Source organism: Neovison vison, chromosome 1, assembly GCF_020171115.1.
Source record: "Neovison vison isolate M4711 chromosome 1, ASM_NN_V1, whole genome shotgun sequence".
Taxonomy (NCBI): Eukaryota; Metazoa; Chordata; class Mammalia; order Carnivora; family Mustelidae; genus Neogale; species Neogale vison.
Window position 1 is genome coordinate 256,448,681 of NC_058091.1, and position 16,713 is coordinate 256,465,393.

Genomic DNA, 16,713 nt, shown 5'->3' on the forward strand with positions numbered 1-16,713 from the left:
CTGTGTGAATTTGCCTCCCAGCACCCCTGCACAGTTGTCCCATACAGGTACTGTGGATGTAATCTGGGGACGTACCTATACTCCCAAGTTCAGAAAATAAACCATATTTGCCCTTCTGTCTCATAAGAGTTGCTGTGAGACTCAGAGGAGACATGAGGAGTAAAGACACATCAATGGAGAGAGTCCTAAAGTTTATTCTCACGGTGATGCCTGGAATGCGTAGGAAGAATAAGGGACAAGTCAATTTGGGGCCAAGAATAAAATCCAAATGACACTGTACCTGCTCCTCCCTACCCCACCCTCCCTGGTCTCCACCAGTGAGGGTTTGTGATCTTGAGAATGCATGTCACACGGGGAACTCTAGGAAAGGCAGAACACACATGTGGGACTAAGAAGATCTAGGTAATCTGGGTGCAGTCATGGCCTTCAGATTCCTGGAAAGGACACTTCTCACCTTCATCTGTATGAACAGATTACCTGCACGTAGGGATATGTTCTCCTCAGGGACATAAAAATATTATTGGTTCCTGTCCATTGTTTTTCAAATTTTACATATTTATTGAATACCTTCTTTGTATTAGGTGAGTCTATACTCATTGGTCCATTTTCTCCTCACACTTCCCTGAGTCAACAATCTTTTGGCTGTGAGAACAGCAACTTCCACAGACAAAAGTCAGGCCTAAAAGGGGTGACTCAAGGACCCCTGGATTAGGCAGTACAGTTGGGTCTCTTGGTGGCTGTGGAAGGCTGATGGAATCTTTCTCAGTCTCTCTGGGGCTGCTAGTCTTCAACATCCCCCAGCGTGCCCGCTGCTTTCTTCTCTTGCTGTTGACTGGCTACTTCTCTGGGCATGTAGCAGGGGATGGCTGCCACAGGGTTCTTGGTTTTTCAAGTCTTCAAGTCAAATGAACATCTTCTTAATGCCAGTTTCTAAGTCTAAGGAAGAGGACTCAGCCAACCTGGGTCAAGTGCTTACCTCTTACATCATCAGTTCTCAAAGGAAGGGCCCTGGCTCAGTCAAGGATTTATAAATGAATGAATGTTGTGTGCCCCAGTCTGCCCGCTCCTGCCCTACCAATCCTGTCTAGGGCACTGACAAGTAGTACTGCATAGTGGTTATGAGCACAAAGGTTCTGCTGCCTAGAAGCTGTTATAGTGGCTGGGTTACCTGACTTCTTGAAGCTACACTTATGATACTCTGATTATAAAATGCAGAAACGAGTATCTGCTTCCCAAAGTAGTGAAACCTTATGAATACAAATATAAATATGAATGATAAATATATACATTTAAGCACTTAGCACAGAGCCTAGCAGATTTTTCCATTTCTTTTTCATCATAATCATTCATCACCACCATTGTCTGTGTCTGAAGTTGCTCCTCCATAGTGACCTCCTAGGTCTTAGCGACCCTGCAGGAAACGTCTAGATCTTTAAGGAGGAGGTGTAGAAGTTCTTTCACTTTGGAGTGGAAGGGTGAGGAAACACTTCTATCTTTTCTATCAGCTTCTCTGTGACATCCACCCAAGTTTAGGATCCTTCTGCTGCGCCCTGGCTTGGGTACGACACAGGAAGATGGATGCAGGCGGCATGTTCACATGTCGCAGAAACACTGGTCAGAGCACGAAGACCACGCTTGTGCTAAAATGCAGGAGTGCTAATCCTGAGTGACTTCTGTTTGTGAAATATGGGCTAAGTGCTGTTCCCTGCGCCGTGTCAGCATAAGCAGGCAGGCATCATCTGAAGAACGTCTGAGGGCAGACAAAACCATCCCTTTAGAACACGGACTATGAGGGCGCTAGGGTGACTCAGTCGCTGAAGTGTCTGACTCTTGATTTCAGCCCAGGTCATGATCTCAGGGTCTCGAGATTGAGCCCCGCATCAGGCATGGAGCCTGGCTAAGATTCTCCCTACCTCTCTCTCTCTCTCTCTGCCCACCCCACCCCCTCCTTTCGCACACTCTCTCTCTGAAAAAAGAAGAAAAAAAAGAATACAGATTGTGAGATACTTCCTCAGAGTTGGTATCAGTATTTCATTTATGGAGTAGAAATCTTCCTTGCTAAAGCTTTAAGAAGGGATACATTTAGGGAACTTTTAATTTACAATGATAGCCAATTATACCAATCACCACTAATGAAGAGGCTAAAAACCATTTTCCTTGCCATTTGCCATACTGGGTGAGAGATTTGTTACCACGCATGCCTAATTATCTTGGGGGAAACCTGTGTAAAACTCTGCATTTTTTCCCACATGCAATGTTCTCTGTTTTACAGGAATGTGAAGGAAAAGGTATGGCTGTTGTTCATCTTTTACAGCCCCTTTGCTATTCTGAGAACATTGGCTATGACTACACAGCAAAACTGTGCTAAACTGTAGATAAAAGAGCAGTGACAGATTGCAGTCACTTTAATTCCTAAAGAAAATAGTGAGAGCTCCTGGGAACGCCGAATTGAGCCACTAGCACCCAGTGACTTCATGCTAAGTCACAAACTACATCATATATTTTAGTTTAAACACAAAGGCTAATGGACATGTGACTTATTTATTTCAAATACTTCTTTATGCAGAGCTGGTCCTTTTTCTTTTTTTTAGCTCTTTGGAAAACATTATACATCCCCTCTTTTATAAACATACAAATATGATTGTAAAATGACATCATTCTGTTTTCATTTAATTACCCCTGAAATGCTTTCTATTTAATATTCATTACTCAAAAGCTAATTTAAAAGAGAAAGAGATGCAACTTATTAAAAAAGATGTACTGTCATTCACAGCAATAGTTATCTAATATACAGAAGTTAATAAAGCAGATTAATCTACAAGTCCCTTTAAGCCATTCTTGAGCTTTGAACAACTGCCTCTTTGACCTTTCACCTTCATGCTGTGCACCAGTAGCAGGTGCCAGCTGTACAGAAATTATGGCTGTGCGTTTGAACGCAGAATCTTTTCTTACTTTGCTTCTGACCAGCAGCTGACCCTGTAGGACTGATTGTTTCTGGGGCTGGCCTAAAGGCTACATAAACCAGTAGCAGATAAACAAAAGGCTACATATACCAGCTGCCTTGCCTAAGGGTACCGTCCGAGGCTGACACCTCACTCCTTCTCCAGCGTCCCAAATTGCTCCTCGTTTGTTTTCATACATGCATTTCATCCTTGTTACACTGTGCAAGGGGTGGGCGGAGGAGAAAACCCCCTAAAACAACAAAAAACCCTGTCCCTTCCTTCGCACTTGACTTTTGAGTATTCCATGTCAAACTGTGTTATTATGATGCTAATCTAGGCCTGATTTAGCAACTTTAATAAGAGGCTAAACCCTCTTGTAATTAGATAATAAAATTTTATTATGTATTTTAATATTAAAAGTCTTAAAATCAAACTCTTCAAATCATACACTGCTACGGAGCTAAGGTACTTAAATATCATAGCCCCAGAAAATGGGAACTTGAAAAAGCACATTGTGGCTAATTTTTCATTCTCAGAAATGTAAACATGGAATTCCTATGTGGTGGCAGGGAAAGCTCCAACACTCTTAATTATGTGCAGGGAAGAATGAATCTATTCAAGGGTGAAGCACACTGTACCATTTCCAGCAACAGCATGAGATGGCTTTGACAGTTATTTCTTGGATACAAATTACACAAGTATAAAAACAATCCCCATAATGATTAAATGCAGTTATGTACATAGGAGAATACCAGTGCAAATGGTAACATATTTAAATGGTTTTTCCTTCATTAAAAAAAATTATATATGATATTAAACCATCAATCACTGCTGAGGCACAGGAGCTGCAACGTACTGTCACTGGTTGAAATAAATGACTTGGAGACTGAATTCTGGCTCATTCAATATGGTGTCTCTGCTGTTGCTTAGTCACCCAACTCTCTGCTGGCTTGGGCTACATCTGGTGGATTCCATCCCTTTCAATTAATAAGGCAAGTTATGCTATCAATGGATTACATCTTTAAACTGTGCTTAGAGGTAGAAAAACACATGTCCTAGTGGGGAAAAAAACAACAACAACAACAACAACAAACCACAACACTTCTCTGTTCTGTTAACCATTTGGAACAATACTCGAAGTGCTTATTTCTTTCCTCGCCCATGTTTAGGATGAAATTTTCTTGTGGAATTTCAGCAGGATGGTTAGATAGTATACAAAGGTGTAATCTCCTCTTAGCATTCCCATTCCGTGCTGGCTTTGAAACCTAAAGTCACTGCCTGAGGACTGTAATTCTGCAAATTAATTTTGGGGGGGGGGTTTGTTTTCTAGACACTCATTGACCAATACAAGGTATCAGGCTCGGCTAGATGCTGAGACAAGTATCAAGCCTGAAGAGATCTTTGGGGAAGAAAAGGCACTCTGTTAAAGACAGGTATTACAGTTCTGATGATAACTGGATGATTCATAAGTCAAGAACAGATTTTTGTTTTCACTAATTTTTCTGTTTTAAAATACCATTTCTTTTGGTTACACTTGAAACAGTCATTCAACAAATATTTCCATAACAAAACCACAACCAAAATGGCAAAGATAGGGTATACCACAAAAAATTTGGATTCGAATCATCCTTCTACAGATGATCAATGATTTTATAGTATCACAGATAAAATGCCATTTTAGTAAAAAAAGAAAAAAACCCTACTTTTTCTATATTTAAAATTATATACTTTAACTTTCTAAACCGATCTTTAGGGGTGATGGTCAAAAATTCATCATTCAAGAGTTTTACTTTCATCTGGACTTGTATTACGTGGTTGTTACCTAGAAACTTTTATCCAATCTTGGTCCTCTCATATATTCTGATTTGATCCTTAGTAATTAGATTGTGTACACACACACACACACACACTTACTTGACCAAACTAAACTTTACTTTTTGCTTCAGACAAATATGGTTATTTTGAAGATTAAAAAAAAAATGTTTGGGAGGTGTTAGCCGAGTTTCATTGACTGTTGACTGCATCCATTCTGGATGCAAAGGCACGATCCAAATATAAACAAATGCCTTCTTTAAATTTTAATAGACACCTACATATAGAATCAAATGTAAGAGCAACACAACAGCAGCCTCTTTAAGCAAGTAATCCAAAAAGTGTGCTTCAAAAATTATTAAAACATCAACAGTAGCACATGGGATGGCTGTGGGAAATATCAGGGATCATCCTTTGGAAGATCTCAGTTCTGAAACCCTCTAGGATTATATAATACATTGGTGGAAGACTGGTAAGCAGACACATAAAACCTGGATTTCTGGTTCTCTTTGGAGTGGGGGTGGGGGTGCGGCAGCTAGGTAATAATACCACTGGCAACACTGGGTCCTACCTTCTTACAAGGCAAGAATGAGTTGGCCCTGTGTGGAGGCTGCCCCCATAGGACTGGAATGTAGACTCAACTTGGTTTTCTTTCCCAAGCTTCAGGTTTTCTGCTTGGCTCGGTAGGCATCTTAGTTTGTGATATTTTGTAGAATGGAAAGGATAGAGAGAGGGACGCTCAACATTATCACTTTGAGTCTTGTTGATGTGAGAAGCCCTTAGGAGCTAATGGTACCCAGCAGCAGAAGCAGCTTCTATTAGAGAAGAGAAGCTGTCTGCACCTGAAGGAGGTGACAACTGGCATTCTATACTGATGAGTCAGTGGTGAGAGTCAGGATGAAGCCTAGAGACGCACTGGGTACAAGGGACGGATTGAGAGCACCTGTTGCTTCCCCACCTTCATTTCACAGCTGCCGTATTGCTCTATCCGAGAAAACCCAAGCTGGAACAAACCTCAAGAGCTCCCTCAAAGACATTAAAGGAAAGGAACACAGGAACATCACGAGACAGTGATGCTATTAGACTCTGGCGGCCTTCTTGAGGATACATGTCCCACTCCATTTTATACTCTCAGTGTCTGGCTATAGAATTAATGAGTGGGTGTGGGTGCAGGGTAAGGGAGTGGAGGGTCTGTTCACTCTGCCTCAGTGACGGTGGGGAGCACAAGGCTCTCTGTACCAGCTGGCAAAGCACCCTCCCTCTCCCTTGCCCACCGCCTCTCTGGGTCACCGCCCATCTGTTTCATCCCGGCTGCGGCACGAAGTTGGGGGATAGGATAACTGCTCTAAATCATTCCACCTTAAGGATGGCCCCAGTGGGACTTACTGGAAGCTCAGCTTGCCTCAGCGTGAGTGCTGAGAACACACAAACCACCTCAGATTAGTAGCTGCCAACTAACTCTAGCTCTGTGGTTAAGCATATGAACTCTGGAGTTCAACAGGCCAGAACTGCAGTTTTTCCACTTACTGACTATGGGTGACCTTGGGCAAGTTAGCTGCTTAATCTGTTTGTGCCTCAATTTCTACATTTACCAAGGGGCCATCATAATGCCACCACTTCACAGACATGCTGCGATGATGAAATTGGATTACACGCATACGTAGAAAGCATACCCTAGTACCTGCACAGGGTAAGCGGGCATATTTTGCCAATATCATTTTTTCCTAGAAATAAATACAGAGTCTGAGCGCAGAATGCTGGGAAGACCAAGATCGTGGCAGCACGTGCAAAAACCAGTTCCTTCCTGAAACCTGAGCTCCTGCTTTCTGTGTTGGTGTCTACTGACCTATCCTCGGCTTCCTCTAAACCTTCTACACCCACGCTGTCCTCTGATCTAGTTTTGAATGTTCCTTCAGCGTGTGTTTCTGGTACCAATCTACTTCCATGTTTTTGACAATACAGTGGCACGTCAACCAGACTGAGCATCATGTGGAGGGCACACTTTCCATTCAGGGTCCACTAGAAATGCCTTTAGTAACATTAGAAAATCTGGTTAATTATTTTGTAAGAGGATAAGAGACAGGAATATACTTCATCTGCTTAAGTGTTTCCCACCGTGAGAGTGTTGCTAAGGTTCTAGAGGCCAAAGTCTCAACATGAGTTAAATATGCGACTGCACTTTCTCCTACTTAGTATTATAGGGAATGGAATCTTAAGTATGAAAGATGTCTTGTATAGGATGTCAAAATGTTGAGCAGTATCACTTCAATCTAAACACAAAAATGAAAAAAGAGCAGATGATTTCCCTTTTGCTGTAATTCACTTTGGGATGCATGTCGTGAAGAGCACTATACAAAAGCAATTTTCATTGATTGACTGACTGATTGAGGAAAAGGGTGAATGTTCTCTCAGCACATCCCTACTGAAGTATGATTCTTATAGCTCCTGACAGCTCTTCACAATTTGTAGTTAAATGCCAGGTTGGGGGTGAGGGAGGGGGGTGCATGGAGGGAGGAAAGGAGGGAGGGCATGAAAGAGAGAGATAATCATAATTAGCACTTTCTGGGTTTTTTTTTTTTAATTATAGCTGACTTATACCAAACAGTTTAATAGATGAGGGTGAGATAAATTCAAACCCAAATATTCTATTCATCCCTTCAATGTATTTCGATTTTAGAGACTATAATTGCTAAAAATACCTTGTTAATAAGTTAACCACATAATCTAGTCAGTAATACTGACAATCACAGAATTCCCGTCCAACTTCTGTGGAAGGTACTCTTCTCTCCAGTACAATTACTTACAGCTGCAGTTCTGATTTAGAGACGAATTCTGCATCAGTGTCCTATTCTTACCATGTGAAAAAGAATCAGTCACACATCTCCGAACTGCCCCTCTAATTCTATAAAACACACTCTTCCGTTTACCTAATTTGGGCAAATCTTTCACTCCATGATATAACTAAGTGAATGCTGATCTATGGCTTATTAGAGGCAAACACTTAACATGACCAGAGATAAAACTGAAAAAAATTCACACGGAATTTAATTTTCCAAATTACTATAGCAGATCTGTGCTTCATCACTATTACTATTGGCTTGTTAAGATTTTAGTTTATCTTTCTAATGGCATAAAAACACATGGGGAATATTTATTCTTAATACATGAAAACTGGGTTTTCCTCAATTGCTAAGTCCAAGGAATGCTGGTGAGACAATGATTCTTATTTGCAATAGATTCACTTAATTATAGTGGATCTTCAAATTGACCGAATTTAATGGTAGCAAAGTTAGATTTGTTTGCGGATTCTGGAAGATGCCTTATTCGGAGAATATTTTTAAAAACACAGAGTATCTCAAGCCACATAACAGATCATAATAAGCACATTTCCAGGTGAGAGGTGCTGAAAATGTGCTTCCCAGGCTGTTGTACACCAGTTGAAAGGCCTACAAGGATGCTGGAAAAGCTTTTATGTGGGTGCAAGCTTCGCCTGCTATGGAAGCTTGAGGACATAAACTTTTGCAATTTGGAACTGACACTCCTCATGCAATTAGGCTTCCAGCAATATATATATCCAGGTTGGGGGGAAAACAGTTCAAACAAGTAAATAATTGCAGGATCATTGCACCAGTTTAGTTTAAAGAGCTGACAAACCCTCTCTAACTCCAAGCACAATTAGTCATTAGGGTCTAGTTTTTCAGGGCTGTTAAGCAATTTGTAACCCATTCCTTTTAATAGGGTTAGGCATTACTTAACCGACACAGATGCCTTGAAAACTGAAACCTCGAGTTATAAAGCAGCCACCTTGTTCATTACCTTCAGTGATAGGCAAATCATCTATAAAAACAGCATTTAATGGGCAACCAATGAATAATCAATGGCTCACTTTTCATCTGAGTGTGAAAATGAGAATAATCTAATACAAAGTCCCTCTGGTAAGATGCCGAATCTCAAATCTCGAGTTCTGCTGCTCTTCAGGGCTGATTTATAAGGTCTTGGAAAGCTGATGTAAACAGATGATCAATGGGACCCATCCTTGCTCATAATAACCCCCAACTGGCCCACTCCCTCTTTTCCAAGTCCATCCCTTCAGGCTATTAGCTCTGTCCAGCTAATTCTTCCCACTACTCCTGCCTGCTGCTTTTACTCCGGCCATCCGTTCAGTCCAGCCGACTCAGAAGTAATTTTATACGCAGCAGAGAGCGGGTAGAATTGATTTTTCACTCAGCGCTCAGTTCCCATCTGAATAATTATCAATTTTACTGCCTCATAAAGGGAAGAGTCAAAATTTCAAATCAATTCAAAAGAGCTTTTGAGACGACAGAAACTGTGCATAAGAATAGAGGTCAAAGTTGTCAGTGACCTAAGGAGATGATGTCAGATATTGCTATACCCGATGGTTGACATCAGAGGCACTCAAGATGATACAACCGAGTGCTAATGCAAATCATATTTATGCTGACTACCAGAGACCAGTCATTAATATTTAAAATGCTATCTGAAAGCCTGCATTCCAAATAAATAGAATGTATTCCACTGTTAATAAAGATATATCACTACTTAGTCATATGCTATAAAGCAAAGGATTACCAGGTATTATTAACACACAGAAATTACTTAAACCAACAAATGCATGGTGATTTCGAGTAAAGACAAACTTGATTGTCTCCTGTACAACCACATCACTTGCTCTGCAGTCTGATGGTATTTGTCTAGGATCACAGCCTATTGATTCTGGTAGAATCTTCTACCAACTTAAAAAAGTTTCTGCCAAAGTTTATGGGATGAAATTGTGATCAGGCTGAGTGCTGGCAGGAGGGGTTTAGTGGTGGACTTGTCAGTAGCCATGGTGGGGTGGGGGCTGGATCTGATTCCTGGCCAATCCATGGGTATTTATTTTTTCCCCTGGCTACATGCTCTAAATCTATGGTGTTCAACCTTGTCCTTGCAGAACACCAGAAGGCTATGCCACACTCCCATCAGTACCAGAGGTTACTGCCGTTGGGGAGGTGGCTGAGGGGGAAGGAGCAGTGCACCCAGATCTCCACAGAAAGTTCAGTGTGAAATGATATTATCCATATCAACCAGGCCCTTTGAGAATCAACAATGTAAGTGGTAAGGACTTGGGCTTCTGGTTTACATTCCACTCCCCAGTTGCTCTCTCTGTGACTCAATGTATTCACCGGTAAAATGAGGATGATGATTTCCACATTTCAGGGTTGTTGTGGGGGGGTGCAAATGAGAAGAGTTCTCTGAAAGTCCTCTCCTCGTGTGTCAATCTCTGTTACCACTATATCAATCAAATTATCATATAAGTGGTTAGTTATCTAATAACTAACCGATTATCTCTGTCCCACCTGATAGAAGCATTTTTAAAAAAGATTTTATTTACTTATTTAATAGAGAGATCACAAGTAGGCAGAGCAGCAGGCAGAGCGAGGGGGAAGCAGGCTCCCCGCTCGATCCCAGGACCTCGAGATCATGACCTGAGCTGAAGGCAGAGGTTTAACCAACAGAACCACCCAGGCGCCCCTGATAGCAGCATTTTTAAGGAGAATCTCAGTGGCTCCTGCACCTTGTGCACGGAAAGTCCTCAATCCACGTGCTACCTTTCTCTTCTTTTCACTGATGTGTTGTAACCCCTCCAGGGTCATACCAAACACTTACAGGCTGACAGCACCTTGTCTAGTTACACAGAATCTTAATTACACACCTCCTTGCCAGGAAAACAACAGGCTAACTAAGACATCGGCCAAAATAAGTTCATATAATTTAATTTGAATATTTGTAAAAAATGATAGCCAGGAAGAAAGCCTAGCCCATGGCTGGCTCATTCTATGTGCATCATTTCTTTGCTCAGAGTGACAGTCTCTGCCTGGTGGCAGGCATCTTGTTTGTTGGCTAATAGCCTTGTTAAAGTGTTTACATTTGCACACCACCAACTATTATTATGAAGATAATTTGGCAAGATAAAACGACTGGAAGCAGTATAAAGTTTCCAAAGTTAGTGGAACTGGAAACTATCGTAGTGATGGTATCTCTGCAGAAAAATGGCATTATTCTCTCTGAAATATTTCTGGCATGTGTTATTTTTATGCATACTGTTACTGTAATTTGCAGAAGTGAGCTTTTAAAAAACAGTATTAAGCTTGAACCTAACTCATATTAGCCAGTGAGAAAACACATTTGAAAATAAAGACGTTGTGGCTTTATTATTTATTACTTAAATGCCTGGGGGAATGTGACCTATCTGAACCCCGATTTATCTGAAATGGGAAGAGTATCAATTGTGGTACGATAAGCAGCAAGTTCCCAGCAAGCTGTCTGGCACCGAACAGGAGCTCAGCAAATGGCAGTTTCCTGATTGTACCAGAGTACCCACAAAGCAAACTTCAGAAGCCGTTATTAGAGGCTCCAGAAAAGAAACCAGAGCGTGACCATCTCTAGTTCCGGCTTTGCCTTTTGTTTTTCTCAGGCCTCTGGAAGAGCTAACCTTTCTTTGAATTCTAGCTTCACTGGAGTAAGATGAACAACTGAGAGACTTCCTGAGGGTGAGCAGTCCTGGGGCTAGTGCGCAACCCTGTCTTCTGGGAAAATCCGCCTCCAGAATAACTGGTAAAGAGTCCTGACCTGACCATTTGCTCTGAGAGACACTCAGGCCCTAGCCTGTTTCTTAAGCCGGGTGACTGACCACCAGTTACCTGCTGCAGGACATCTGGATTTTGCTGCATAAAATGTAATAGTCTCTGACCGGCCTGGGTGGCCTCTCTGCATCGAAGTGGCTTCTTGCCCTCTTTTGCTATGTGCTTGAAGAGGTAGGTGACGATGTAGTCTAAACTGGTACAGCAGCTGGAGGAGACAACTGTATCTGTACGAACAATAAATGAGAATTCCTTCGCATTACTGAAGTGTTTTTTCATCTGATTAGTTATAATGCCTCCAATTAAAAAAATCACTTCCTGGTTTCAAAGCACTTTTATCAAACTATAAATTCCTTGACGGCAGGGATTTTGCCTTGCTTATCTCTTTAAACCCAGTGTCTACTACAAGACCTGGTGTCAAGAGGTGTTAGTAAGTAAATGATTGCTGGATTGAATTGGACAGAAGTTTCCATTTGTGACCTTAACGACCCTCTGTTCAACTCAACTGACTTTATTAAATATCTATTTGGTGCAAAGTGCTCTGCTTCAGACGAAACAGGGCACAGACTTGGGGCAAAGGGCTCTGTTTCAGAGGCAACCCTGACCCTGGTATCCAAGACCTCATGAGGTAGTACGTAAGTCACAGGGGCACAACGCTGGGTATGAATGAGTGACACATTGCTGTGAGGATTTTGAGGAAGACATCACATTTGGATGGGGGAATCAAAGAGACTTTCTGAAGGAGACAGAACCCGAGATGGGCCTGGGAAAGTTGTTTTAGTTAGATAATAGCAAGGGCATTTTTCAGGTAGAGAGATGAGCACAATGTACACAGGGTGGCAGGAAGGCAGGAATTTTGGAGTCAGACAGCTCTGGTTTCAAATCTCATCTTTTCCAATTACTTGCTATGTTGTTACTTTGAAAGAGCTGCTTAACTTTCCTCATCATTTGTCAAATATCTTGTAGACCTGAATGAGAAGAAAACAACTAGAAATTCTCATCATAGAAACAGCTGATATTTAACGAGAGCTTGTTGTGTTAGTTGTGTGAATTATTATTTTGTATCTTCACAGTAAGTTAAATTATTATCCTCACTGTAATAGTTACTGTTATTATTATTTCCATTCACAGGCAAGAATAGTGAGGGATTAAATGACATGTCCAGTGCCCCAGGGCTAGATGATTGTGGAGCCACTATATGAGAATAAATAAGGATTCTAGATTTATGTTCTTAACCACTAAAATCAAGCAGGTATTAAACAAAATTAGATATTAAGCAAAAATAAACATAAGCATCTTCTAACACAGGGGCTCAGAAGATGATGTTACTACCGGTTTGCCCTCATGATGGAAAGAGGAAAGTGTATTTCAGAGTTGGACTTATGGTTTGAATGAAAGAATGTATACGGAGTCATAAGAGAGAAGGTGACAAAGTAGATTGGGGTCTTCCTTGCGGGCATCCAATAGTGGGCTGAGACATCACATTTAATTTGAAAGACAAAAGAGGTGTTTTGAAGGCTTCTTTAAAGCAAGTGAGTGACATGATACAACAACCATTTATTAACTATTTACTTTGTACATTAAATTATTCACTTACTTCTAACAACCACTTTGTATATAGTGTTATTATTTGCACTTTTCATTTATTTATTTTTAAAGATTTTATTTATTTATTTGACAGAGAGAGAGATCAAAGGTAGGCAGAGTGGCAGGCAGAGAGAGAGAGAGGAAGAAGCAGGCTCCCTGCTGAGCAGAGAGCCCAATGTGGGGCTCGATCCCAGGACCCTGAGATCATGACCCGAGCCAAAGGCAGAGGCTTAACCCACTGAGCCATCCAGGCACCCTATTTGCATTTTTCAAATGAGAAAAATAAGGCTAAGAGTTAAGCAGCTTATCCAAAGTTCATGATTTTGATTCATAACATGATACTACCCATATTTTTTGGCTAAAGGTAACATATGGACACAATTCCAAGGAGTTTATGTTTAGTAACAGAAGTGACAAGAGAAACAATGGAAAACACTCAAAAATGGTGAAAATGGTAGATGCAGAAGATGAGGAAAGTGGACTGGGAGGGTAGGGTTGGGAACCAGTGGATTATACGCTTCCTGAAGTAGTCATTCATCTCTTATTCTTACTAACCTTTGAGCTTCTGAGACACATGTACCTAGATTAGAGGTGTCTTCTTAGCTGAATTAAAGAATGGATAGGCAAAGCTAATCTGAGGAAGGTTTTTACAGGTCTTGAGTTGCATTCAGTAATAATATCTGGAACTGATCTAACACCGTAGCTTAGAAACTCTTTCAAATACATTGTTTTGGAGAGAAATGGCATAATTCAAAGTTTTGAAATACAGATGGATGAATGCATTTAAACTTGAGGATGATGGTAGCTGACTTTAGGACCAGGAGGGGTTGTCTGAAGGTCTACAAGATGACCACAGACAATAGTTTGGGGAACTTTGGAGCTCTGGAAGCTACATATATAAGTAAACTCTACTGCTATATTTTCCTTTGAAGAAAGGAGCTCTTGTTCTCCTAAAACTATGGTGTTTGATTGATTGTTTATCTCCACCCCCAACCGCAACTGGGTTACTTTGCAGGCAAGAGGGCTTAGTTTTTATAGTTCCAGAAGGTAAGAGAATGCAGTGAAAACATCTAGGCCCAAGAGTCAGGCACAGACTTGTTGAGCTTCATTGCTTTTCTCTTTTCCTTCAGTTTTCTACCTCTGAAGTCCCAATCACAAAAGTAAATGGATTCGGTAACTTGAGATCTACAAAAGGGAGCGAGCAGGAAATAGGTACCCTTTCCCTCACCAGTGAAGAGCAATATGCTATCAATCACACAAAAATTATAAAGACTTCACATAGATTTGGTGACCACATGCCATGCAGGTTGCATTAAAAGGTTCCAATCTACTGAGTCAGCTATGAAAAAGCCAGGTAAACACTTTAGACATGAAGGTTGGAGCATATATCCTTGCAATAAAAGCAAGAAGAGCTTCCATTACGGCTGATTTATGGTTGGGGACTTTGAAACGGATAAATGTTATGTTAGGGTAGATTGAAAGGTGTGGAATCAAAAGGATCAAGGGCCATTTGATCAAAACCAGAATGAATAGTGCTGAGGACTGTGTATTATTATTGGTTTTCTTTACTCGCAGCTCAAGCTATTATTTGAAATTCAAATAATGAAACTCTCCTGACATAAAAGGATGGGCAGAAGTCATGAATTTTCATATTTTGTCTTAAGTCTTGGTATTCAGAATCTTTTAAGAAGGATTCATCTGTGCTTAGACGATTGTAGATACAATTTTTTTAGCCTAATAGGCACTTTGTCCTCTCCAGCAACTTGCTGTTTGGCACTAAAAACAACCAAATGCTCCTTTTCTCCTGCAACCAGTCTCCACAGGAAGCACATGCATCATTAATAGCCCTCTGCCTCACTAAGACCCATCACGGAAAGCTGTTCTGAAAAGTTAACTGTATAGGAAAGAGTTGCTTAACTGAGTCAGGAGAATGATAATGGGGCTGAGCTGAAATTTGGCTTCGGCTCAAAATTTCCCACCATGGCAGAAGAGAGGATGGAGGTCTTGGAAAAATACAGTGTGAAAGGCAATTTCAGGAAAAAATGGCCTGTATGGGTGGTGCAGGAGTTCTAGAAATAGGTGGGTCTAGGTTTGAATCTCTGTATTCTAGATGTTTTGACTTTATGGAGCTTCAATGTGCGCCTCTGTAAAATGCGCTTAATACCACCTACTTTGCAAGACCTTGTAAAAATCAATTAAGGTCAAGTGTGTAAAGACTACCATAGTGCCCAGTACACAGTACTGTCCCCCTTTTCACTTCCCATGTGTTTTCCTGGCTATTTCAATCCCTGAAACACCAAGTGTATCACTTTGGCTAATTCATAGCATTCTTTTATCTTTAGCATGTTTTTGGTGGGAGAAACTAATGTACAAGGTCTCTAAGTTTCTAAATGTTTCCTGAATGTTTTGACCCCATGTTATATCCATACCACTTTCTACAATTCAAGAATGTGTTCAAAATAACAACATACTTTATTAATAATGAACTTTTTATTAGTTGTAGACTTGATGAGGAAAGGTCTGGTGGTTTCCAGTTGGTTCAACTTTTCATTTGCCTTCGCCGATTCTTGTTGTTGACTCCTGTGCCATGCTTAACTTCTTCTTGGAATGCACCCCCATCCCTGCCCCAGCTAAACTGCAGAGGCCTTTTCTGATCACTTCTTCTACAGAAGCCACATTTAATCATTCTCCAGTCATTATACTATTTGACATCTTTGTTTAGCACTTGTCATGACTTGACTTCTTGTGTGCGTGTTCATTTATTTATTGTTTATCTTCTCTCTCTAGATTCGAAGCTTCACATAAGTAGGGACCTTATCTGTCTTGTTCCCTTTAATATGGTCAAGTACCTATTATGTGCACAATTGATAATGAATGAATGAATGACTTGAGAGTCATTATAAAAAGCAGCTTTTTGTAAGTCCTGCACTTGGTCTCTGTATGTAAAAGTATGGTGGGGGGTGGTGGTGATGGTGGCTGGGTAATTAAAAAGACAAAATATAATCACTTTTCTCATTTACCTTTCTCTTTCCCCATATTATAGCTGACCTGAAACTAAAAATGCTGATGGATGAGGAGTACCAGTTTTTTTTTAGCATCATGACAAGCATATTAGGGGAATTACTATTCCACCACTGATTGAAATTTTTTGTACCCCCCTCTCATTTTTTCCAGAGGCTAAAGCAGAACTGAGACCTGCTTGTGACCCAAACAATAACTAAAAATGCCTCTTTGCAGGTCTATTATTGTTGGAGAAGGAGAAACCCAAGTGGTTACTTTCAATAGTCTCTTTTCTTGAAGACACAGAGTGTGTTTCACCTGACAAACTGTGACCTGTATTAGACAGACAGCAGGGTGGTGCGGTGAAGAGGAATGGAATTTAGAGTTAGAAAGACTCCTAGATCAGGCTTTTATTAGTTGTGTGAACTTCTGCAAGTTTTTTCGCCTAAGCCACAGCTTACTCATCTGTATAATGAAAATATTACCCAGCTGATTTAATCAATAAGTATTTATTGAGCTCTTACAATATGGTAGATTTTGGGAATAAAGTGGTACTTCACGACACTGTTCCTGGCCTTTGGAAGTGAGCAATCAAGTAGAAAATCAGGACAAATAGCACTATTATGGTATGTAACCCATGGTTCTGAGAAAGATAAGGGCTAAGTACATATCTTGAAAACAGCTATGACAGCGTCAGGCACAGAGTACTTGTCCAAAGTCATACACTTGAT

General features: G+C 40.7%; 1 protein-coding gene across 7 annotated transcripts in view; it reads right to left on the reverse strand.

Annotated features, from left to right (window-relative positions):
* The window catches only part of RANBP17 (RAN binding protein 17), a 319,157-nt gene that overhangs the window by 15,863 nt on the left and 286,581 nt on the right, over positions 1 to 16,713 (reverse strand). For 6 of the 7 annotated variants that reach the window (XM_044229647.1, XM_044229637.1, XM_044229616.1 and 3 more), the window contains one exon: positions 11,456 to 11,622. The exons of the other annotated variant lie outside the window; for it this stretch is intronic. In XM_044229647.1, the coding sequence (XP_044085582.1) occupies positions 11,456 to 11,622 (167 nt within the window). The remainder of the gene's footprint in view (positions 1 to 11,455; positions 11,623 to 16,713) is intronic. 7 annotated transcript variants of the gene reach the window in all.